A 23,521-nucleotide genomic window follows, 5' to 3' on the forward strand; every position below is an offset into this window, starting at 1 on the left:
GGGTGCTACGGGGATGTTTGCAGAGAAAATCTTCTCAGCTGCAGGGAACCAGGTGGAGTCACCACTGAGCACTGCTTCCCAAAGTACTTGTGGGGCTTCAGTTAGATACATCTAGTCTTCACTGTGGTGGGATTAATCAGAGCTGTCTTTGGGGACATCCTTATTTACTGTAGGGCCCCTTGGAAGCTGATGAAAAGACCCAGGCCGCTACACCTGTCTTTGACAGAAAATGATTTATACCATTGCAGACTTAAAATGCCTTCTGAAGGTGCTTCTTTCTCTCTGTTGAAGGAGCCCTAGGACACAGATCTAATCTTGGCCACTTTGTTTAGATGCTTGAAGTCTGGCCACTGGACTCCAAGACTTTGTGATGTGAAATCTTATTTTTTTGTGCTGTACTTCACGATCTCTGCCTCAAATGAGTATTGCTTCAGCGGTGTGAAATGCTGTGCAGATGTGTAATTTAGCCGGGCACTCACACAGCGCCTGCAAACTTCCCAATAAATTACCAACTCCTGAAAATGATGGAATGAAATTATCAGCAACCAAATTGTTATGAGCAAACTCTGCTCCGGTCTGTAACTGACCACCTCCGCCCCAGAGTAGCAAGCCACTCTACCTTTGAACACAAACTCCATGCCGCCCATCACTTTGGATGAGTGCACTCCCCGGCTATAGCGTCCCTTGGCGTAGATGGTGAAGGTGGGGTGCTTGCAGATGGGGTCAGAGTAGTGGTAGTAGTGACCTTCCCAGGTGTTGTTGTTGTCATGGAAGATGAAGTGTCGAGTGAGGAAGAGGACCTCTGGTCGCACCTCACAGCGCTGGCTCACCCATTCTCCATGTAGGCCTATGGTCAGGTCCGCCTTGGGGGGTAAGATGGGAGGATGGTGCTCATCTGACCGGTAGATGATTCTGCATGCGATGCATGTGCGGTCATGGTTCTGAAATGAAGCAGAGAGAAGCTCTTGTTAGGCATTATCTGCCATACAGGGCAATGAATCAGGCTGCCCGTTTCATGCTGAAGTGACACCAGCTCCACATTTTGAGGAATATGTTGTCATTTCTTATCTTGCTAGTGTTCTCCTGCAGGTCCTTATCCTTCAAAGCACCTGAAACAAGGCATCATTTGGTTTTGTATGTATGAGACTGCACAGCAGGAGAGCAGTTAAGATATTAATTCCCTCATCTGCATTTATCTGAAATGAACATTTTAGTTCAGCTTTTTATAGGATCTAGAAAAGGCTGACTTTATCCTTCCAACCATGTGAGAATCTGGCAGATGGTAATTTACCGTGGTAGGGACTCGGCAACTCTTGCGTTAGAAATGGGTACATTTACTGAGCTCTTATTTTGCATCTGTCTTCATTTTATTTGTTAACTTTGGGTACTGCAGATAGACACGGGTGTCCTAAAGACACTTTTCATTTTGGGTGGCAGCCTGGGAGAACGGTAACCAGTGATTTTAACCTTTCGCAGCTTTTGTGAGCCCTAACACAAGCTTGTGAAGCGTATGATATGGCTGGCTGCTGCCAGACACAGCGAAAGCTTTACGGCCCTCTTCAGCAGGAACGGGGTGCGTGGTGCCTGCTGGGCCCCACGTGGCTCACTGCTGTGGGCCAAGCAGCCAAGTACCCCAGCCCCATCTGTGGCCACCAGGGGTGTCTTAAGAGGGGCGTGCAGGCTCTGAGTCCATGGCAGGAGGGGTGGGCATTTCACCCTGAGGCTTCCACCTCCTGACATCAGAAACTGAACTGCAGACACCTGCGCAGTCATTCCTAAGGCTGTTCCTGCCTGTGCAAGGTTTTGTCTTGTTGTCAAAAGTGTTTGACCTCTCACTTTTCAAACTGTATTTTGCATTTTTTCAATGGCAAGAGAGACGGCACCATTAGCTTTTGTCTTTGCTCTGATAAGCCTTTTATGGACTGATTAAGTATTATGAAACTAATTTTTTAGCTCACTTAATTGATGAATTGATATAATTAGATCAAGAAGAATAAATGCTGCCCCACAAGATAAAAGCAGTGTTTTCTGTTTTCCTGGTGCCCATTTTGGGTTGGCAGTGTGCTGTTTGTTTACATCTCGGGACCCGATGGTGTTGGCTGGTGGCATACAGAGGGGCAGCGCTCTGAGCTGTCAGCAAGCTTACACTCAAAGTGTAAGGCAAAAGTACTAAAGGCAAAAGACCACACAGACAGCTTGTGCCTTCATCTTTCAAGGACATTGCTTGAGCCTTCCTGGAGAGAGGGGGATGCACTGGGGGGGTTACTCACATCCCCCTTGTTCGTGCTGCAAAGTGTTTTCCTGAGGTACAATTCAGAGTGCACCAAGTTAAGAGCTGAAGCTTTCCACACAGCCATCGGGGAGAGAGATTTATACAAATAATTTTTCCTTGCACCCCTTTCCATCTCCCTTTTCTGAGATCTCTCTGAGCTCCCTCCATAATGTAAATACTCACATTCATCGCTTGTACTTTGAAGTCCGTGTAAGCAGCTATGGAATCAGCATTTCTCCACTCACTGCCTTCAGCTCACGGCACACTTTAAGGGTGACATTTACACAACCTTCATTACTGCCCTGAGTTTCTCCAGTAACATGGCCATAGGTAGCTTCAGAGGATCAACATGCAACTCCCACAATATATCCTTTTTACACATATTAAACAGGGTTTGTATTTGCCCCCACCCCAGGCCAGATAGACACCAAAAATCAGGGAAATCAATGAAAAGTCTACTCTCTTCTACAGCCCTGGGATGTACAGTAATGGTCTATGTGCAAAATAACTATAAATGGAGTAGCTCTGGTTGATCTGAACCAGTGCTGGCCAATAGCCCTGCTTTGAGGAGGAAGGAGGCTGGACTTGGTGACATCCAGAAGGTCTTTCCAACCCAAAACACGTGGTCTTCTGGGAGCGACATGTCAGCATGTTATTGAAGTAGATGCAGTTCTTTCCCGTTGTGGAGCTTGCTGACTAATACTAAGATACATTTTTTCAGCTAAATTCTGCAAGCAGGTACAAGGGCCATTAGTATCTTAGCGAAAATACAAAGAACATTTAATTGAGTAATTTAACTGCAACTGGTGAAGTTAGCATGGATTTGTGCCATAGTAACAGGCAGCAGAGGCTGGTGCATAAAATCTGGTTCTCCTGAACTCTGAAGCACAGATAATGCAGAAGGACCGTGAAACTGAGCCGTCTTCTTGCAAGTTTCAGTTTGGGTTTTCTGATGGTCAAGAGCAGAACCAAGATCCAGTTATGTTTCCTATTTTGCTGTAGATTTCTTGTGTGACTTTCCTGTCACTTTCTATGAAACCTCATTTCATAGAAACGCGGACAATTGCAGCTCTCCTGTTTGGGACGGGACTGGTAAGAGGCTAAATAAAGACACTAAGCTGTCAGAAAGCAGACAGAAATGTCAGGGGCCTGGATATGATTAAAAATACAGTAGTAGTAGTACTAGTAGTAGTAATAATAATAATAATAATAATAATAATATGTGTAACTGTATTCCTGGAACGAACATTCAAATAGAATCTGACAGAAGTCCAGTGTCCATCTTCCTCTTGCATACAGTAAAATCTCACCAGGTTTCATCTGCAATCTTTTTTGGGATTTATGAAACCAATCTGTCGAATCCCTAGCTCTCTTCAGAGGATGTCAGTCCTTTTCTCCGGAAAGCAGTCTGGTTTACTGGGCTGTTCGCAGCTCAGGATTGCTGGGGGGCAGATGCCTTATAAATGACTAGGAAATGAGTTGGTGCTGGGGAGAGGTGGAAGCTGCCTTGGCCCATCTTGGGCAGCAGCAGACCTGCCCCGTTTGTTTCCCTGAAAGAAAACTGTTGGCTGAGATGTGGGATTCTGTTCACTGCCAACCAAAGCACCAAGGAAACACACATTTTTGAAGTGTAATAGAAATAGCACTTTTTCTTCTTGGAGATCAACATGCAAAAGAAGCTGCCGCTGTGTTGCACAGACACCTGCAGTGATCCGGGCCGAGGGGTTGCTCTGTGGAAGATACTAGTGTCTACCAAGCACTTGTTTCTCCAGTGTGGCTGTCCTGCCATTGGGCAGACTGGCGCCACTGCTCCCTGAACGCTTTAAGGGCTAATAATCTGATGATAGTGACTTTATTGCTGTGATTGCCCCACTCACACAAAGTGAAGCAAGAAAGCAAGGAAAAGACAGTGTTAAAACCCTAAACATCACTTGTATAAGCTGAATTGGTTAATAGTCGGAGACAATTTCTGCTACAGTCCCTTCTCTATCCAAGTTGAAAGCTTTTATCAGCTCCCAGAGGAGACCCTGGCACAGCAGCATGGTGGTTTGGCTTATATTCGCACTTCCCTCTCGGGAGCCTGTCCTCCACAATCAGTTTGTAAGCCAAGGCAATTTAACCTGGGAACCAGTGGTTTCTGTTGCCCTTGTTCAAAATCTGAAGAAAACCAGGCAGAAGCCCAGCCCGCTGTCTTCTTGATCGCTCTTGGCTGTTTATGGCATTCCTCTGCTGTTTTTCAGGTCTAGTGGATAGACAAGAAGGAGATCTGTAATCCGTCCTATTTGCAGCTACGTTACATTTTTACTTTTTTGACCAGGAAGGACTATCAAGCATAAATGTTCTTTTTGCTGTTTTTCTAGCAGTGACTTCAGGTGTGTCCTATGACATTAAAAAACACAAGTATTGAGTCGAGGCTCTAATGCTGGGCAGAGAGCATTATCATAGTTTGATGCCTTCTCCATCATACTGGGAGTGCAGAAGGTGCAGACCAGTAACACCTGCAGCTCCTTAGTCCCTTGGCTGTGGCCAGAGGTAGAGTGGGCAGAAGAAGGTCCATGGACCTCCATGGTGGCAGGAAATTCGTAACTACAAATGGCCCCTTTCTCCTTATCAGGGGTGGTTTCATGTCTTGAGGCATAAAGAGGAATTACTTCCCAAAACTTACAAAACTCGTGGTGTGACTACTCTGCCTGCCATTACACTGCGAGTGGAGGTGACTCCTTGGGCAAACTCAAGGAAGGTCCAGGTTAACCCACCGGTAAACTTCACCGTGAATTCTGTGAGCTGTCTGCAGCTCATCTGGCCCTTTGACCTCTGTGGTCCTGACCTGCTGTAACTCTGTGTAGCCCTTCTATTTCTGAATGCCCTGCACCAGCTCTGAAGGCCTGCCCAGCTGCACTGCTAAGGCATGGCCAGCCTGCCTTCCCGATACCGATGGTGTGCCCAGGTGAAGGGGCTGAGGTGAATGGGCATGTTTTTCCAACAAACAGGGAGTGGGACAGGGAGAGGTTGGGGCGGTGAGGATGGAAGCAGAAGTATCCCTTTCACAGCAGCGAGGCATCAGGCTGGCTCAGGCACCTCATACGGCTGTACCCCGCAAGCATCGCCTCCCTGAGACCAGGGCTCAAATCTAAGTCCACATAAACCTTTCTGTTGGTGTGATACTATCTTTCACAGAGTCATGAACTTCTTAGTGGAAGAATATGCCACATGCGAACTCCGTCAGTACAATTTTTGTCCAAGCAATGGACAAGGGAAAGATCTAGTTTTGTTATGAGGCAATTTGACTTAATTGTGGAGCAATTTACGTTTAAAAATTGACTGTATTTTTCACTTGCTTTTTTAGGTCAGCTGCTCTTAGCTCTTAATTATACTAGTTGAGGCTTTGCAAATCACTCCCTTTCCATGTGTCTCAGGGAAAGATTATTTTCAAAGACATAGGGAACAGAGAGAGAGGACATTCGAGTCCAAACACGATTAAGTACTCACTAATAAAAAGCTCATTTGGGCATGACATAATCTTAAAAGCAATAAAATGAACAGCGGACAGGATGAACATCTGTTTTATGTTTTGATTACCTTAGGTGTACAACGCAATATTTTTAATAGTGGAGTGTTGCAAGAGGTACTGGCCCCTGAAACAGCTGCTGCCCAGCGACTGGAAGATTCCTTCCTATGGAGGCGCCTCCATGCAGCTCTGCTGTGCCACATCCGTGGTGCCCCAACTCCTCGCCCTCCTGGCCGTTTCTTTAAAGTCAATTCCTGCATTAATCCATGAGGCCACGTGGGCTGAAACAAGCCTGAATTTCTGGTTGGAAACTCAGTTCTTGTAGCTGGGAAGAAAATAATTTGTGATCTGATAATTTCTGCCAACATTTTTCCTTATCCATTCCTTGGCTGAAGTGGTAACAGGTCCAGAGAGCTCTGGAAGCCAAGCAGGGAGGTTTCTAATACAGAAAAAAAGCAACCAAGGCTGAGGTTCCTTGATCTTTGTCCCAGTTGCTGTAGATAGTCAGAAGCATAAACCCTCTCAGCAATTTTAAGTTCCACAGGACTCTATGGCTGCCTAGGACTAATTTGCCTCTAATCAAATCCCAGTGTTATTTATGGCCCAGGCCAAAAAACTGTCACAGAACTGGGATGCACTCTGAACAATGGTGAAATGAGCTTTGAATAACACCTAGAATGATCTTCTTCTAGCTTGCTTTGAACACCTTTGTACTTCGATGCTGTAGTTACAGAATAAGACATCTACGGACCAAACCCTTTTCAAACTGTACAGAAAATCTACCCTTTCCTTATGGTTCAAGCAGAAGCTGAAATCAATGCTTTACATCAAGGAAAGGATCTGCAGGATGTACTGCAAATTGTATTCAGGGATAAAACAAACGAGCACTAATAGTAAAGAGGAGGCTGAAAATGCAGTTATTTTTCAACTGAACACCTTATTCAAACAGATTTGCTCTCTCTTCTATCTATCCATTTATTCCTTATATCTTGAAAATGTGTCTGTATTTCAATCAAAAAAAATTAAAAGGCTATTTGTCTGAAACAGCTCAAATTGTAACTGAATCTTTCTCCTGTAGAATTACAATAGATGACTATTCTGATATTTGGCTATTTACATAATGGAAAATTAACATAATTCGAACTATAACGTTACATTTTTAAAGGGAAGATTCATTGCTCAGGCTACTTGGAGTCTGAGAGATGCAGTGCATTCTCAGCAGAACAGACTGAAAAAATAATGTGGTATTTTTCATTAGATTCTTATTTTAAAAAGGATGTAGGAAAATATTTCGTTGAATATACATAGTCTGGAGGAAGAGAAATACAAAGCAAAATTTTGTTTTCTGGTATACAGTTTTTCTCTGAAAAGCAAATGTTTCTCTTTAAAAAATGAGAAAAGCATTTTTAGGGGATATTTTGGTATTTTTAATGGAGAATTTTGACCATTTTCTGAAAGGGTCTTTCTGTCATCTTTTATAGTTGCAAATAATTGGTATTTTACCAGACCAGACACATTAAGAAGACAAAAGCATAGAAGGCAGTGGTGTGTAGTAAGGTCCTAAACCATCCAAAAATATGGCAGCTCCTGTGATGGCAGACCTGGTGCTGGGGCAGTTGTGGGACTGCTGCTGTTCAGAGCCGACCCGAGCAAAGGAAAAGCAGGGGACAATTTTGAGAAGCAGTGAACCTGATCCGTTTTCTCAGTAGCAGCTTGATCTACACCTGCCAGGTTGTTAAACTTGCATGAAATTACACAGCAGTTTCCCAAAGTAACTTGGGAAATCATCTCTCCTTCTCTTTTTATCTGGAGCCACTGCACAGCAGACACATCCTTCCTACACCACAGCCTGGTTAAGAGATTCAGGTCTCAGCTCTGCCCCAGCAGAACAGAAAAGCACGTGAACGTGGCGGTCGGCTGGGCTGCCTTCGGGCTCCTCACTCTCCTCTTCCTGACCCAGCGATGCTGGTATTGAACCAAAGCCCAGCCCGAAACCCTTGGCAGAGCAGTAGCCTCCCTTGGGGCTCAGGACTTTCAGCTTTCACCTTTTATTCAAACCCAGATATTCAATGCAGCTACTCTAGGTACGCCCTTCCCTGCCTGGCCCCTGCACCGCTGCCCACTGGTCTCCCCAGGGGCTGCCACCCCCCCCCTGCCCAGTTACAATAATACTATGCCGAAGTCACTTATTTCAAATTTCTGTAGCAATATCCTGCTGATCTGAGCCCCCGCGGCTGTGCTGGTGGCTGTAGCGTGGGAAGCTTGTTTGGAAGAGACAGGTTCTCAGCTGATACGGAACCACCTTTGGCCAGCCCTGATTTGCACTAGTTACCGGCGTGTAGCAAGAAGCAGGGCTCATTCATGGGTGGGACAGGAGGACAGGTTGCATCTGTATGGTATTGTGAGAAACAAGGGCTAGCAAAAGCCCCTGTGCCCACCTCGGCTCCCTTCTGCACCTTCCCATCCCTGGGAAGGTGCTCCTGACCAAGCTATGAAGCCCACATGAGGCAGCCCGGGCGCTGGTCGTTCACAAGGTCGGGTTGCTCTTGCATCAGGGGCTTCCCTTTTAGGGCGAGTCCTGTGGCTGGCTTGTCTGACATGTTGGCTATGCAATGTCACTGGATGGGCCACACAGCAGTGGCTGGGTCCATCATGTTACCCCCAGCATATCCTTGTTGCAGGACGACCTGTGGTGAGGGACCAGCCATCGGGTTTCCTCAAGTGCAGCCTCAGGTCTGAAATGTGTGTGCAGCACAGCCCTAACTGGTGGCCCAGTGTCTTGTAGGGTCTAACAGTAACAAAAGCTGGGGTAGGAAACCCCTGCCATGTGAATGCACATACTACCATGAGGGAAAGCACTGAAGAAGAGGGAGAAGAAAAGCCATGCTTTGCAATGATTTCTCACACCTGCCCAAATACCATGTGTCACAGGCAGGGCTAGATGGGACTGGAACGAGACATGCCTGGTCAGGATGCTTTAAACCTCACCACCTGAGAGAACCAGGTGCCAGCTTTTAGTGTTAGTAACTGAGTGCTCCCAGGACGAGCACAAATGGAAACCCTTGGGAGAATGTCAATTCAAGGAAATGCTTCCAACTCGACACAAAAAGTTGGATGACTTTGGCTCACATTGCCAAGGAGCTGCGTCCACAGCAAGGAAACTTCTACGAATTGCTCAGTATAGTATCAAGCTCTGCTCCTCCACCGCTCTAGATAACTGCAGACCAAGACAGCACTTTAACAAATGGCTACAATCTCTCCCCACCACAAGTGATAATTTGCAGGCTTTCCATGACCTCATACGAAGCCGAGTTGGCTAATATGCATTAGGCTGGCTCTGGGGAGTTGACAAGCACGGCTGACACAGTTATAATTCATCCTGCCAAACGGAATGAAGAATAACAAAGATTTAAAACTTTAATTAAAAATCTTGAAGCGAGTGAAATGCTGGAGAGAGTGGTAACTCCTTTACAGGGTTGTCAGTTTGGGATTTCTTTTGGTGGGGAACAGAGGTGCTGCAAGCAGGGAGGAGGGTGGAGATATGTTCAGATTTATCTGCAAATGCATACTATGTATTTCAAGATGTTGAGGAATGGTTTTTATTAACTGCTCCCATGAAGGGAAAGATAGCAAAGGAATCTGAAGGCACTACCATTACACAACTGTCTGATCTACAGTGTTGATTCTGTTGCACAATGCTGCGTAAAACTGAAATAAACACAACAGACATGAAATGCAAAAGTCTTCTGGTTGTTCTTGTCTGATACAAAATATTTCAGCCTGGGTAAAAGACAAGAACAAAGAGAAAACCAGCCTTTTTCGCAGGTGAATGTGTTTGTGTGTCATCTATCCAATTAAGATGATACTAATTTATGGTGACATGAACGTTTTGGAAGTATCAACAAAAAAATTCCTGGAAAACCTGAAGGGACAGCTTCAATGTCCATCTTCAGGAACGGAATATTCCAAAATAAAGCTGCCTTGTGTGTTTATTATGCCTTTAAAAAGCAACCTATATAGCCCTCTGAACCATATAGCGACATTACCAGCAAGTCCTCCCTCCCCTTTTGCCAAAGATGAAGCAATTGTGTTTAGATGACAACAAGAAGGAAGGTGTTGGTAGCTGAGACACATGTTGAGTTGATCTGAAGGCCTGCGTTTCGTTTTGCTAGGCTAAATAATTAATTTTTATCGTTGGTCCTGTATTTGTGTTGGGGCATGCTTTTACTGCAGCTGCAGAACAGACATTGGTAGTTAAATCAACAAAGATGAATAGGGTTTTAAAAGCAACACTTAGCTTTTTGAAGGTTCACACGGAGAGTGAAAAGCAACGTTTTGCTTCAGCCCTTGCCTAGCACTAATGCTAGCGCAGGCAGTGAGCGCAGAGTGGAGCACGCTTCTGCAAGGCCACAGCCAACAGTGCTGCCCAGCATGGTGAGGACCAGCCTCGGCCGGAAGCCGTTTGCTTCTCTTATCTCTGCAGGGCATCATCACATGCGCTGCTAGTGTTCGTAAGCCTGGAATTAACCTATTTGAACATTCTTCTGAATATTCTTTCTTTGCTTCCCCTCACAACTTCCCTAACCAAGAGTCTTCTACAAGTAATAATGAGCAAAAGAAACCCTTCAAGCATTGGCTTAATTTAAAAGTCTAGTGGTGCTACTCTGACAAGCAAAGGAGTTTTGTCCTCCAAAATTACACTCTTCGGTTAAGATAATGTTTTGCATATTCCTCTGAGGTGCTTCACATGTTTAACATCTATTTATTAAGTTATGCTCTCATTTCCCTGGGAGCTCCTCAAGTACATAGCATTCCCCTATAGATGAAGTCACTGAGTTTCAATAAAATGAAGAATCAAATTTTGAAAAGCAGAAGAAACTTTGTTGTTTCACTGCCTGCCTAAAGGAAAGCCCAGGCAGCAGACTCCACATGTTGATTCTGTATTAGCTGCAAATGCCAGGTGCTGCTGGAAGTCAGCTCCCAGCGGCAAATAAACCTGTAACAAAGAATTGATCCACTGGAATTGTGTTTTCAAGGGAAAATATCTTACTGAAGGTCTGCGGCCAGCAAATGTTTGAACATGGCAAAGGCAGAAGGAAGGCTATCCTGGTAAGTTTTAGGCTTCCTGTGATGTTCCAGACCACTCCAGCCTTATTCCTAAATAATGGTCTAACTAGAATGACCTGTCATCACAGCCCTGCTCTGGTCTTTCCCACTACTCTGTCAGGCGATAAAATAGCACAAGGAATTCTTTGTTTACAAAGCACTATTGCTAGGCAATTACGTGTGAAATAAGTGTCCCAGTATTGCTGTTGTAGACATTTCCTGTAGTTTTAGAGTAGATATCTCTGCAAACATCTTCTGCCCTTCTGCACAGTGAACGAATACTGCATTCAAGCCTTCCTTCATGCTCCAAGCCCCTGTATGCATTCATAAATAAGGTGTGATTTTGCAACCAATCAGCCAGGCTCTTTGGTGTTGTCCTAATCGGGAATATTTTGTGTAATATACGTGAAGATGGCCAAGAAGTTCCCCCATCCTTGCCCTTTCCACCCATGTGCTCTCACATGCTGGTTAAAGAAGTTGCATGTGCAATAGCTTGAACCCCTTATCAACTCATAATGTCAAGAGACATCAAAGATGTTCAGGCCCGTTCATCGGCTAGTCTTAACTGATATCTTGAGTAAGGCTAGAGGACTGCTACGATAAATCTATACAGTGACTCATTCATCAGCTGCACCGGGAAACTTCCATTTTACAGAAGGAATTTGTTTAAGGTATGCTGTTATCTATGAGAATTCATAAACCCTTAAGAGATGACATATTATATATTTTTAAAAGCTCCCTGATTGTATATGAACACTTGAGATACAGTAATCTGTGAATTTATTCAGATTTGTAGCTCAGCATAAAGTTGTCTGGTTTCTGGACAGCCCTTTTGATTTACCATCCTGTGGTGAAATCGCTGCAGGAATTTGGAGAAGGTCCAATTCTATTTGTTTAAAGTCCTGATCATGTGGCTTTGGCATTCCTAACATATCCAGCAATCATTTGCTTTTAATTACCATTCATTTCAACCACATAAGTAATGAATGTGGCTACCACATCCAACTTACAGGCTGTGTAAACTCTTGAGCTGGGTGGAACTTTCTTCTATATAGAGGCTTAACTATAAATTTAACACAAAATGTGAATCCTCTTAACTTATTTTAGGCAGGCCTTTATAAGTTTAAAATAAAAATAAATAAAAAGGAAATGAAAAAAGCCTTAAATGAAGGATTCCACACAATACACCTGATTCACTTCAGAAGCAATTTCCTGGCCTCCCCAGCCTCTTAGTATGACTGTAGAAACCTTAAAAAAACAAGTTGATTTAGCGTTTCTATTTATTCATGGTGTCCAGTTTCCAGAGGAGTCTGTTACTTGTAGTTTTAAACTCAATTTAGCATTTAAACTCATTTTCAGCTGGGTCCCAGTGGAGCAACAATTAGAAAAGGAAAAGAGTTCAAAGAAGAAGGGTTATAACCTTTCAACGGTATGTTTGCCTGGACTTTAAAAAAAAAGCATCTCTGTTACTGTTCTTCTTACATTTGGCAAACACTAGGTCAGATGGCTGGGTTGATAACCTGTTGGCATAGAGAACTTCATGGTTAGGTACAAACCAACACCCAGGAGTCTTTCATGGCAGCTGAAGCAAAGGTTCGGTTTTTTAAGGCTATTTTTATTTATATTGTGCTGAAAGCCAGTATCAGCAGGCCCAGCTTCTCTTGAGAAAAAAGGAATCTCACATCAAATCTATGCAAGAGGAACCTACCAAAAAACACAAAGATGAGCTGCAAAGTTGTGCTGTTGCAGCTTAAAACTTGTGTTAAACCTACATATCTTTTGCTGTTGAAGGCTCCAGTTGAGAGTGGTGTCCCAGCAGCCCAGATGCTGTATATATATACACATTGTAGGAGCCAAGGAGACCATGCAGACAACAGCTGGAGGAGGAACAGAGGTAATGTGACTTGTCAGAAGTCATAACTGCCCAAACTGGGAGTTGAGCAGTGACCTGCAAGTCAGGACCTGGGCCTCCACTTATTAAACTGCAGTGGTTTCACCCTGGAGAGCTGGAATGCATACGTATTTTCGTGTACTCAAAGTTAAGCTTTGCTTTATCAAGTAACAGTACTTTCTGTAGCCCATAGTACTGTTACGAACAAGCTTCCACTGTCATAATTTAGCCTCAAGATCCACCTCCTGCCAAGACCTGGCTACCAACAAATGCATTTGGAAGCACTGTACTCCATGAATACCAATGGAGAACTAGTTGGCTTGTTTGCTTTTCCTCTCCCCCTGTCCTTGCAACTCCATGATGTGGAAGCCTCCCCTGGGACCCACACTGCAGGCGCTCCCCGATCGGAGCACACGGGTACCCGCAGGCAGCACCTGCATGCCTGGACATGTGGGACTGAGGGATAACAGCATGCAGGGTGACTCAGGCAGGCAGGCTGAGGCTGCTCTTATCTTCCACATAGTGATGTTACCCACTCAGGTCAGAATGGATCGGATCACACCTGAAATAATGGTCTTTGTGAACATAAATGAGAGTTTCCATGCTCTCACGGTTGATTTAGCTAACCTGGCTCAAGAAACCGACCTCTTATGCAAGATTTCATCCCTTAAATTTTAGCATTATATTTTAGAGGGAAAAAGTGATGCTACAGTAGCAGAAGAAATGGGCAGGGAATTCGTTACCCGTGTGTACCAGTGTGTCCTAAAAGACCCGGACAAAAATCTTATTTTTATAAAGCTGGTTGGTAGTACAGCTGATCACTCTGACAGTAATGAAATTGCTACAAGGTGGAAGCATAAGCATTTACTATGTTATGTACCAGTCCATAATAAGACAACTAGATTTGACCAGAAAAAAATAATCAGCTAGGGTAAATTAAATGAAGATTTTTGTCTCTGTTTTATGTGGTCAGAAAAACACCTAAGATATTTTCTAGAATGTATACAACATATAGGTGGTGTCAGATAATTTGTACCTATAGACACCTGCAAGGAAGACATTTAGGAAAGAACCCTCACTCCCAAATAAGCAAAGAGAAAGTCAATGCACTTGTTTGAATTAATAAAAGAAAAGTAAAATTTTAATGAGGAACGTGCTGTGGTTCATCTGCTGCTGCTGAAACTCTCTGTTTCAGGAAGATATGTTTTAAAAGAATATGCAAATTTGTACTTGGTCACTTGAAAAGAGCATAAGAATGACAGAAATGACAGCAGCTTTCATACAGAGACACTGTTGACTCTAGATTAAATTACCCCTCTGCCAGGCTATTAAGGCAATTAAAGGCACACCACATTAGGTCCTGAACTATTGAAATTTGATGTTCACAGGAGGCAGATGCAATCCAGGGCAGACAGTTTTGAATGGCAGGGAAAGCCCATGCTTTCTCATCAGAACTCTCCCTTTCCCTGTTGCGTTTCCCGCTATTGCCAATAAGCCATAGCTGATTTTTTAATTGGTTGCAATGAGATTATTAAAAATGGTCATATCCCATTAGCTAGAAGTGATGCTGTGGCAAGCGCTCAGTGGGAGCACACTGACGGCAGCAGCACCTGGCAGTGTGGTTCCAGTTGCTGCCTGCCTTGGAAATGTCACCAGGAAAGATCTAGAGACAGCCGTCCTGCTACAGACCATCAGCGTCTACTCTTCCTGTTTGATTTTTATTTAGCTTACTATGGTTTGATCGGTTCCCAACAAAGCTGAGGGCACTTTAAGGCCCCTTTGAAAACCGAATTATCAAATAGAATTAGGGCCCCATTCAAAATTCACCTGTTTTTCATTTCATTAATGTGTGTGCCTGCATCTGGATCCATGACCTGCACAGCCCATCAGTTTTTTCCCCTTCATGTTGCCCCTTTCATGTGTCTACCTTACAATTTCCTCTTTTTCTCTTCAGGTTATTGATCACCCAGCTTCCATATGCTGACATGGTTCAATTTCCTTTCTCCCTGGCACCCCTGCAGCTATACAAACATACACAAACTCTTTCTCTTCTCCTTTCTCAGTCCTGTATGAAACTTTCTTCTCAGCTGCCAGCCCACAGCCCTGGTCCCAGCCAGCCACTCCCACCTCTGCATACAAGCCTTCCATCTTTGGCGTGGCCTTTATGGACCTTAGCTCATCAGACTACTTTTTGCATATTTGATGCAGTCACATAAACCACAGCAAAGTTACTATTCTCACAGAATACATTCTGTGATCTTTTGTTAACTGGCTGCATCACCTGTAAGGCTGCAGTTGACCTCTTATATTAGAAGCACATCTACCCTTTAGGTTACGCTACTGCACTGACTCAGAATAGCCGAATAACGTGAGCTTTGTCACTAGTATCTTAAAAAGAGGTCATATATACACACACATACCTTGGCATTTTGAAGAGGAGGTTGGTAACTGGAGGGCCGGTAGTACCTCCTCTGGGTAGCATCAGTATGAATGTCTCCGAGAAACAGCTCCTCCACAAGGTGGTCTAAATTGTGGTGCAGGTACTGCTTCTCCACGCGGATCAGCTGGAGTTCATGCATGGCGAAATTCAGAGCCTTGGTGCATTCACAGCCATTATCTTCTCTCAGCAAATCGTAGCTCACATCTTGCTCCCAGGGACTATCTTCTGGTATAAATCCAGGACATGTATGGTTCACCAACTCACTTAATTTTTTGGCTATTGCTTCATTGTGGCTTATGATCTGTATGCTGCGTAGCTGATAATCAGCTTCAGTACCCCCTCGGATGATCCAGGATGCTTGGCGGAGTCGAATTTTGCCACGTATAACTAATGTGTAGATAGGATTTGTGCAGCGATTGCCACCGTAATAAAACTGATAGGCCTTAAATGTATTATTGTGGTAGAACCTGTAAGATCTTGTGATGAACTCTGGGCCTGCTCTAACTTCACAGCTGTGGGAAGACAGAAAGTGATAGAAACAAAATTTTAGCAAGGTGACACATCATGTACACTGCAGGTAACGAAACTGAGCAAACTCACATGAGTCCACAGAGACACTTGGGTGCTAATGTCCCACTGGCATGAATGGGAGTAAATAGGAACTTGGCACCTGTGGCCTGCCAATTAACCAACAGCTTCCTCTGATGTTATGCTGTTGTTAATACACTGCTTCATGGTGATCATATTGAGGGCTTGATCTTTGAAGGTTTAAATACTTTTTGTCTAGGGACCACCATGCGACTCCATTCTTCTCTGAAAAAAAGTAGTGGCTTATCAAACATCTATTCTTCGCTTTTGCACGATAGATTTAGTGAAAGGACTGATGACATCACAAAGCAAAATCCCAAATGTCTGCACAACAGTACAAAGCACCGACATCTATGCTACTGTAGAAACTTCTCAGTGGAGTTCCACCAGTTCTGGTCTGCAGAGGATGTGCAGGATTGTGTCCTCAGCTTTTCCTCTTAAAATTTCAACAGGAGTGGCAGTTAATAGAAACCTCTGACCTTTAACACAAAATTTCAATTTGGCTTGAATCTGGACCATGCAATATTCAGGTTTTGTGGGGTTTTTCCCCCGAAGTCATAAATGACAGTTAAATTCCACTTCCTGTAGAAAGTCCTTCTGTGCCTTCAAGCTTGTCCCCGTTTTCACATCCCCTCTCCTTAACATAAATATACTCCTTTCTGTTAAAAAAACCCCGTCTGTCCTACTACAAGTCACTTCAAATAGCCACGTGAATATTGCCTGCTGAAACACAGAAAGCAAAACAGCTCTCTGAATTGCAAGTCATCGTGTACAGAGAGTAACAAACTTGTGAAATACAGCTTCTTCATTTCTTTTGCTAATAAAACCTGTGCTAGACACATGCTCTGAAAACAAGGACCTATTCAATGGATCTAATGCATGCAGTCAAAGATGTTATGTTTGAATAAGCATCCAAGTTTTGGCAACTTGTTGGGCTCCTTCCTATTCAAAGAGAGATTTAAAGATATTTCACAGCATGCTGTTTAAAATCCAAACTATGAATTGATTTATCAAGGCAGCTTTATAGCACGCTATTCTAAAGTACATAATGCCCCACCTTCTTCTTTTATGCATGAACATATAGAAAGCAGCTGGAATCTAGAGCATCACCATATTGAAGAAAATATTTCCCCTGCTGCTTAAAGTGGGAATATTCATACTTCCACCTCTGCTTCCTTGCCCTCTTCTCTTCCACATATATCTTGGTTTATCTTTTCTTACCCAGTAGAGACCCAGTGTCCCTCAATATTGGGAGGCATCTGCACAGTGATCCGGGCTCCATTGTGAAGGTGTTTCAGCATATGGTGACACTGTGACTCCTTGAAAGCCCTCCATGCACTCTTCTCCAAGGATCGAGGGTGGGACCTGCTGTCCGGGTGAAGAAGAGCAGAACCTTCTCCCAGCCCTGTGGCAGAAAAGTGTAAATAATCATAAGACCCTGCTGAGACGGGCTTCAACACAATAAAGGAGATTGTGAACATCTTGTGTACAGTGACACTTGTTTGCACTGTTCTGTGTCTGGGAAAGTACTGTTTATGTGTCTTTTCTCGTCTGGGGAAAAAAAAATAATTTGGAAAGCTATTCTCCTCTGTAAGCCCACCAATAATCCATTAAATAAATTTGCTTCATGAAATATACTGGGAAAAAGGGCTTGAACCAGAGTTGCAATTCCACACCCAGGAAACGTGGCTCTGAACCTGAATTTTACAGACACCTCTATAATCTCTGGTCAGGACAATCAAAAACCTGGACCTTGAAACTTTTAGAAAGTTGCATCCAGATCCGGACATAAACTTTGTGGTTTCAGCCCACCTCTAATTTGGACGCTTCTATAATAAACTTGCAAATAAAGACTACACTTTAAAGCCAAGGGAAAACAGATACTAAAAGCAAAGCCTCTACACACAGGAAGCCTCTGTGATGACTGAGGTGGTCAATTAAAGGCAGATTCTGCTATTTCTATTTTAAAGGGGAAAAGGAATTTCAAAAGCTAATTTTATCTGCAGCACACAGTAATTTTGGTTTCTAGTAATGTATACATACAAAACCCACCAGCGTTCTCTTTACACAATATTAATTGAACAAAATGAATACATAGCTTCAGAAGGAATGTGTCTTTACTTTTTCAGGCACAGCCAGCTCTTAGATATGTTGGAAAACATGGATCAAAAGAAAAACACACATCTAGAGGTTAGGAGGTGATAAACACAAACCTGACATAATGGGTTGGAAATGGTATTACTTTGCCAGAAGGAATTTAAGAACCAGCAGGCTAGAAAACAAATACGGGGTGGGGTGGAGGGGCCGGTCGTGTGCCTGGGAAGTCAGGGTGGCCATATCAGGAGAGGGATGTCTTGCTAACACGTGCTCCCAGGGGCAAGGTCTAGGTTCACTCCCATCTTTTCTGGTGCCCTCTTTGCTGACTCGACTCAGGAAATGAGCTCTTGGGGATCACCAGTGGATGGTGCAACCCTGCACCATGCTGAGCTGCCTAACACAGGACCCTTTGTAACGCTTTATTCCCCAGGCACATGCTTGGGCAGTGCACAGCATCGCTACAGAAGTTACAGGAAAATCCGTATTATTTGGTTTTAGGTGGACAATATTTCAAACCTTTGCTGTTTCCTATTGCAAAAAAGAAAATGGTGTCAGTGATTCATTATGTTGTCTAGGTCTTAGATCTTCTGGAAGAAACTTGGACTTTCCAGGTGTTACACCTGGAAAAATTTCATTGCTAAAAATACAAATACATGTCAACCAATTAAAAATAGCTAAACAAAGGCAAGGACTTATGTAGTAGGCACAGTAAAGAATGATCAGAAGAAATACAATAAATACCTGAATGTAAACAGTGCTCACTTGAGAATGATCTCAAGATTTAATGAGGTTAATAAACACAACCTTACAAAGTCTTTATTGGAAAATCTGGCAGCTTTGTTGCAGGTTACAAACAATTCTTCAATGTGAATGAGAATTTATGGCCTTTCTGTCTAAAGGGTAATAAATACTAGAGATGCTTTGATATTTGAGCATGCTGTCTGAGATGCCCTTAAAGGAGACTGATTTTCAGGGGGTGAACACTCCTCGCTTTCTGGAAGTCAAGGCTTTCAGGCATTTCTGTGATGCTGAGCAGTCACTCGTGTTAGCGCCAAACAATTCCCGTTCTGCAGCCAGAAAAGGCTCGACTGCTTCAGAAATGGCATGGCCACAACAGGGTGATGCTCTGCTTGAGCCGACTACAACTTTGGAGAGGCAGAATTTACTAGGTAAGGTCAGTGCCTCACGTATGTGGCGTTACAGCCCCCGGGGCTGAAGCCAGCATCTCTGCACAGCAGCTCTGTGCTGTGCTGTGCCTGCAGCTCACCGCACCTGGAGCAGCGCTTGACTCTCTCAAAAACTTGGGCTTGTTTGGGTTTTCTGAAACCTTGTGGGTATGGGGTGGATATCACAGGCCTTCACACCACCAGCAGAACAAGTTCACCCAGGTACAGGTGAACTTACCTGTATACTTATTTTCGTCATTCTGAACCACAGCTAGTGACTGAGAGTGACCTTTTAGCACCCTTCTCCATCTCTAAGTCTCCACACACTCAAAAAGCCCCCATTATTTCAGCACGTCATTCTGAAATGGAGCGAGCGCTCCTGTCCATAGGCTCGGAACATCTTTTGGGTCAGAAGTGACACCTCCTGCAAGGTACCTGGTAGAGGCTGTAGCCATCAGTATTAACTTTCAACAGAAACGTAGCTGTTAGAATGTGTCCTGCATACAAATTATCTCACACTGAAAAAGCCTTTGAAAATTTACATTTCCACTTGAAGTTGTTAAGTGTTTGAAACCTGCCATCAAGAGGAGGTTTTGAAATGGTTCAAGTGACTATTTCCAAAGTGTATTTATTATACCACTTGCTTTTAAACAGTTGTATTTTTGCCTAGCTCATGTCATATGATTCATGAATACAGATGCACTTAAAAATGAATCATTTATTCATTCAAACATACTTGGGTGTTTAATTTCTCCAAGCAAAAATCCTTCTGTGGGTGGCTACCATCTTGTTTGTGCACATATCAAGCGAGAAAATGCAGTAACCACATTATGCATTCCCAGTTATTCCCTGGAGGAAATAATGAAGAGGTTTTTGAACAGAAGCCAAACTTTATGTGGTATTACACAGTGTCTTTTCTTTGATATAGTCCAAAAGCCATTGGGTCCCCACTCTCTCTGTCACATGTATGTAGTTCTGTCTGCAACTTGCAAATGACCAACCATAACCAGTGAACGGAAGGGAGATCTGCTTCAATAGCCCCAGAAATCTGTACCTGCAAAGAGGGTGTTTGTTTGGGACTCTATCCACCCAACTGTGACAAATGAGGGCATGAACAAGCTTAGGTAATCAAGACAGGCATGAGAAGGTAAGGACGGCTGCAGAGACAGAGGAAGGGATGTAGAAATACACACATGCTAGGCAATACCATGTAAGTAGGACAGGAATATCTGAGTATCAATTACGGTATAAAATCAAAAGGCAGCGATGGGACCTTTACCTATGTTTGTGTTGCTGGGGTTAGGAAATAATTTAGCACAGCCTTCTTCCTTACCAAGTAATCGTTTCAATGCTTTTGTATTTACTGACATATGCCTGCACATACAACTAGTGTGCAGAGGAGCCTTAACTTCCCCTTATCCCATCTGAAGATCAAACACCAAGACCGGCGATACGTTTCCCACGCAGGGCAGTAAGCCGCACGCTGCCTTCCCGTGCTTCTGCTCTCAGCAGGTGCTCAGGGGCAGCGCAGTGTCCCCCTGCTCCACCCCGGTGGTGCACAACCAAGTGTCCTGCAAAGCTGAGGTCCTGCAGGGATGATGCCACTAGTTGTGAAAGATCTATTTGGCCACGTTAAACGGGATGCTGCTGGAAGGCTCGAGGTAAAATATGTGCTTTCAGGAAACTAGGAAAAGAATTTCATGGCTCTTTAAAAGCCCACTTTGGAGCCTAGACGCAGTTGCAACATAGTTGGAGACACAACTTTCATTCAAGGAGATCCAAGTCTGCTACTCTCTACAGCGCAGACAGATGGTAGGTTTCAATACCTCCAGGACACGCCATGGAAGAATCTCAGACTCTCTCTGACTGACTGCCTTTTAAATGCTGGGGTATTATGAAAGGAATCTTACCCACTTGTTAAAAAATAAAAATAAAATCCACCATGTTATTACTCAAAAGTGTGACAGACTTCAAACAAAAAACTATCTTTGTATGAGACTAACAGCAGTAATCCTGTGAAGCCTCTGGTCGGCTTTCACTTTAGCAACACCACAACCAGAGGTTGTAAGATTGTATCACCCACCCCACACCAGCTGTTTACACAAAGGAGCAAGTCCAAAAGGAGAAGGAAAATTCCAGAATCCATCAGAAATGCCAGCTGGAAAAGCAAAGCAAAACAAATGCATTTTCCGATGAGTTGTTCTCCAAGTTCTCTTTCATAATCAAGCCCTAGCAGTGTGGATCACAGTTTCAGCATCAAACTAACTGAAAATAGTGTAAGAGGTGCTACAGCTAGCTGGGGATCCCTGCCCGGGCCCTCACACATTACACTTTACAGGGGAAGATGTAACATCCAAGTGGGAAGGTGGAGGTCTGCACAGCTGCTGCTCCAGTAGGATGGATAGAGGTACGCACCACAACAGACAGAGGAGGACTTCAGGCTCTCAGATTCACCTATAAACCTGTGTCTGACGTGGGAACAACCATCCAAGATAAAATAATTGTTATGGGAAGATAGGTTACTTTCAAGTTCTTCAAAGATTTCTGCATGTAGCTGCGAGTAAAATACGAATCTTAAAAGGGCAATCTGTTGGCAGCGTGTTACTCAAATGTGTTTCAAAAATGGCTCTGACAAAGCTCTCCGCTAACACTTCTGCAAAAAACTGCCAGCTGCTAGAATAAATGTTTCAGTTTTCTGAAAAATAGTATGCAAATAACATACAATTGCAACACAGATAATAAGTAGGGTTGTGCTGGAACAAATTCTTATAATTTAATTCACGCCTAAACACCATGGCCAAATTCTGTTCTGAGCTATGCCAGATTGCAGAAGTATAGTGCAAATAATCCTAAATCTTAAACTGTTTAGATTTAATCAGTTTAATGAGCACCTCTACCAGAATCTACACCATGGCTTCAAACATGTTCAAGTGTAGTGCTTCAAACCAGACTCCAAGCTACTAGGCATTCAGCAGGTTCACCCTTTGCTAAATGGGAGAATAAATGTTACCTGAATAGTAGGATTCAAACCTGGCTTCGGATTTGGATTGCTCAGCAGAAACCACTTCACTTTTTTCTTTAATTTATAGCAATGTAAATCCAGAAGACCACGATTTTACTATGAGTTACAACAACCTTGAGTGACCGTACAAGTTCAAAATACGTGATGGCTTCATCTGGGATAGAAACATTTTAATGTTCGTGCTTTATTTCTGCAGCAAACTCTTTTCAAGTTAGAACTTGTTTGGAACTTGAAAAACCTTACAACAGATAAAGAATAATTGGCTGGATTAAGTTTATAGCTCTCCTTATCTGGGCAGTTGCCCTGCACAATTAAATAAATAGACATCTGGATTACGCTCTTTCTTGATGTGGGATAGTGTTAGATAACGCCTGTGACAGGCTTTTAGCTACAGTGAAAACTTACATAATTGCCATGGAGAATATAATGTCCTGTTACCAAGCCACGGTCTGTGTTTACCAGTGTTTTCCCTTCACTTGAAACTTCAAAGAGTTCTTGCAAGATTGGGACCTAAATTAGCTACTACAAACAAAAGGGCTGGAAAAGGAAAGCTGGGTTTTACGGCAGCAGACGGGACGACGATTTCCTTTCACATGTATCTGTTGCCTTTCTTGTGCATACAGTTTCCAGGTACAGCTTTCAAAGAGATGTGAAATAAACGTTTCAGAGGGTGGAAGGTCCTGAAGAGAGATCTAAAGTATGTTCAGATGGGACAGCTAAAGAGAAACTCCTGGACACCTTGGTCCTTACTTGATGCCCCTTCTTGGAAGAGGTCAGAGAACCCAGCAGTTGCACAGCTGATAACCTCTGCTAAGCTGAAGTTCAGCTCTAAGCTGGGATGCCTGCTGCTTGCTACCCGGGTCAGGTGAAACACTGCTGCCAGGAGCATGGGCTTCTTTACGAAACTCTGAAGGGTTAAAGGCCACCTCCCTGCAGGGCAGCGGGAACTCTGCCACTGGCACCAGTGGGATGAGTGGGTACAGCGCTGGGCCGTTAGTGCAGTTCAATATCAATGGTAGTTCGGTCTTGCTCTCTTTGAAGGGAACATCTGCTCTCTGTCAGAGACATCTGCCACGCAGCCTGCAGACCTCTGCCCCATCCTCCGACCACACCTCAGCACCAGGACTTATTCAGGTGGAACTGCTCCCAACACCAACAGGACTTGTGTCTGAGTAAAGACAATGCCAAACGAGCCCGCTACATATAATCCTACCCTCTACCAGCCCTGCTTAAAGCGTCGCGTCTGTAATAAAATACTAGCCTTGCCTTGAATAGCTGAAGGTATTTGCCTTCATGGTTGAGGCTAGCTTTGGGCACCACAGCCTGCCAGCCTACCTCCTACCGACACTCTACAGGGCGTAAAAATTGCCCTTACTGTTCATGACACCTACATCGCACCACTGTTAGCCCATAGTCAAGCTACAGAGATCA

At 43.8% G+C, this 23,521-nt stretch overlaps 1 protein-coding gene across 5 annotated transcripts in view; it reads right to left on the reverse strand.

The window, feature by feature from the left end:
• The window catches only part of APCDD1 (APC down-regulated 1), a 50,286-nt gene that overhangs the window by 13,647 nt on the left and 13,118 nt on the right, over positions 1-23,521 (reverse strand). For 4 of the 5 annotated variants that reach the window (XR_013926695.1, XR_013926696.1, XR_013926697.1 and 1 more), the window contains exons 1-3: positions 17,027-18,328; positions 15,198-15,729; positions 620-941 (exon numbers count right to left, since the gene is read on the reverse strand). Coding sequence is in view for 2 of the 5 variants with exons in the window: in XM_080379018.1 (XP_080235144.1) it covers positions 620-941; positions 15,198-15,729; positions 17,027-17,286 (1,114 nt within the window). In the remaining 3 variants the exon portion in view is untranslated. Of the gene's footprint in view, positions 1-619; positions 942-15,197; positions 15,730-17,026; positions 18,329-23,521 lie in introns of those variants that run through there. The other variant, XM_080379019.1, reaches the window with a different exon arrangement.

This window comes from Falco punctatus, assembly GCF_963210335.1.
Source record: "Falco punctatus genome assembly, chromosome: 3".
NCBI lineage: Eukaryota > Metazoa > Chordata > Aves > Falconiformes > Falconidae > Falco > Falco punctatus.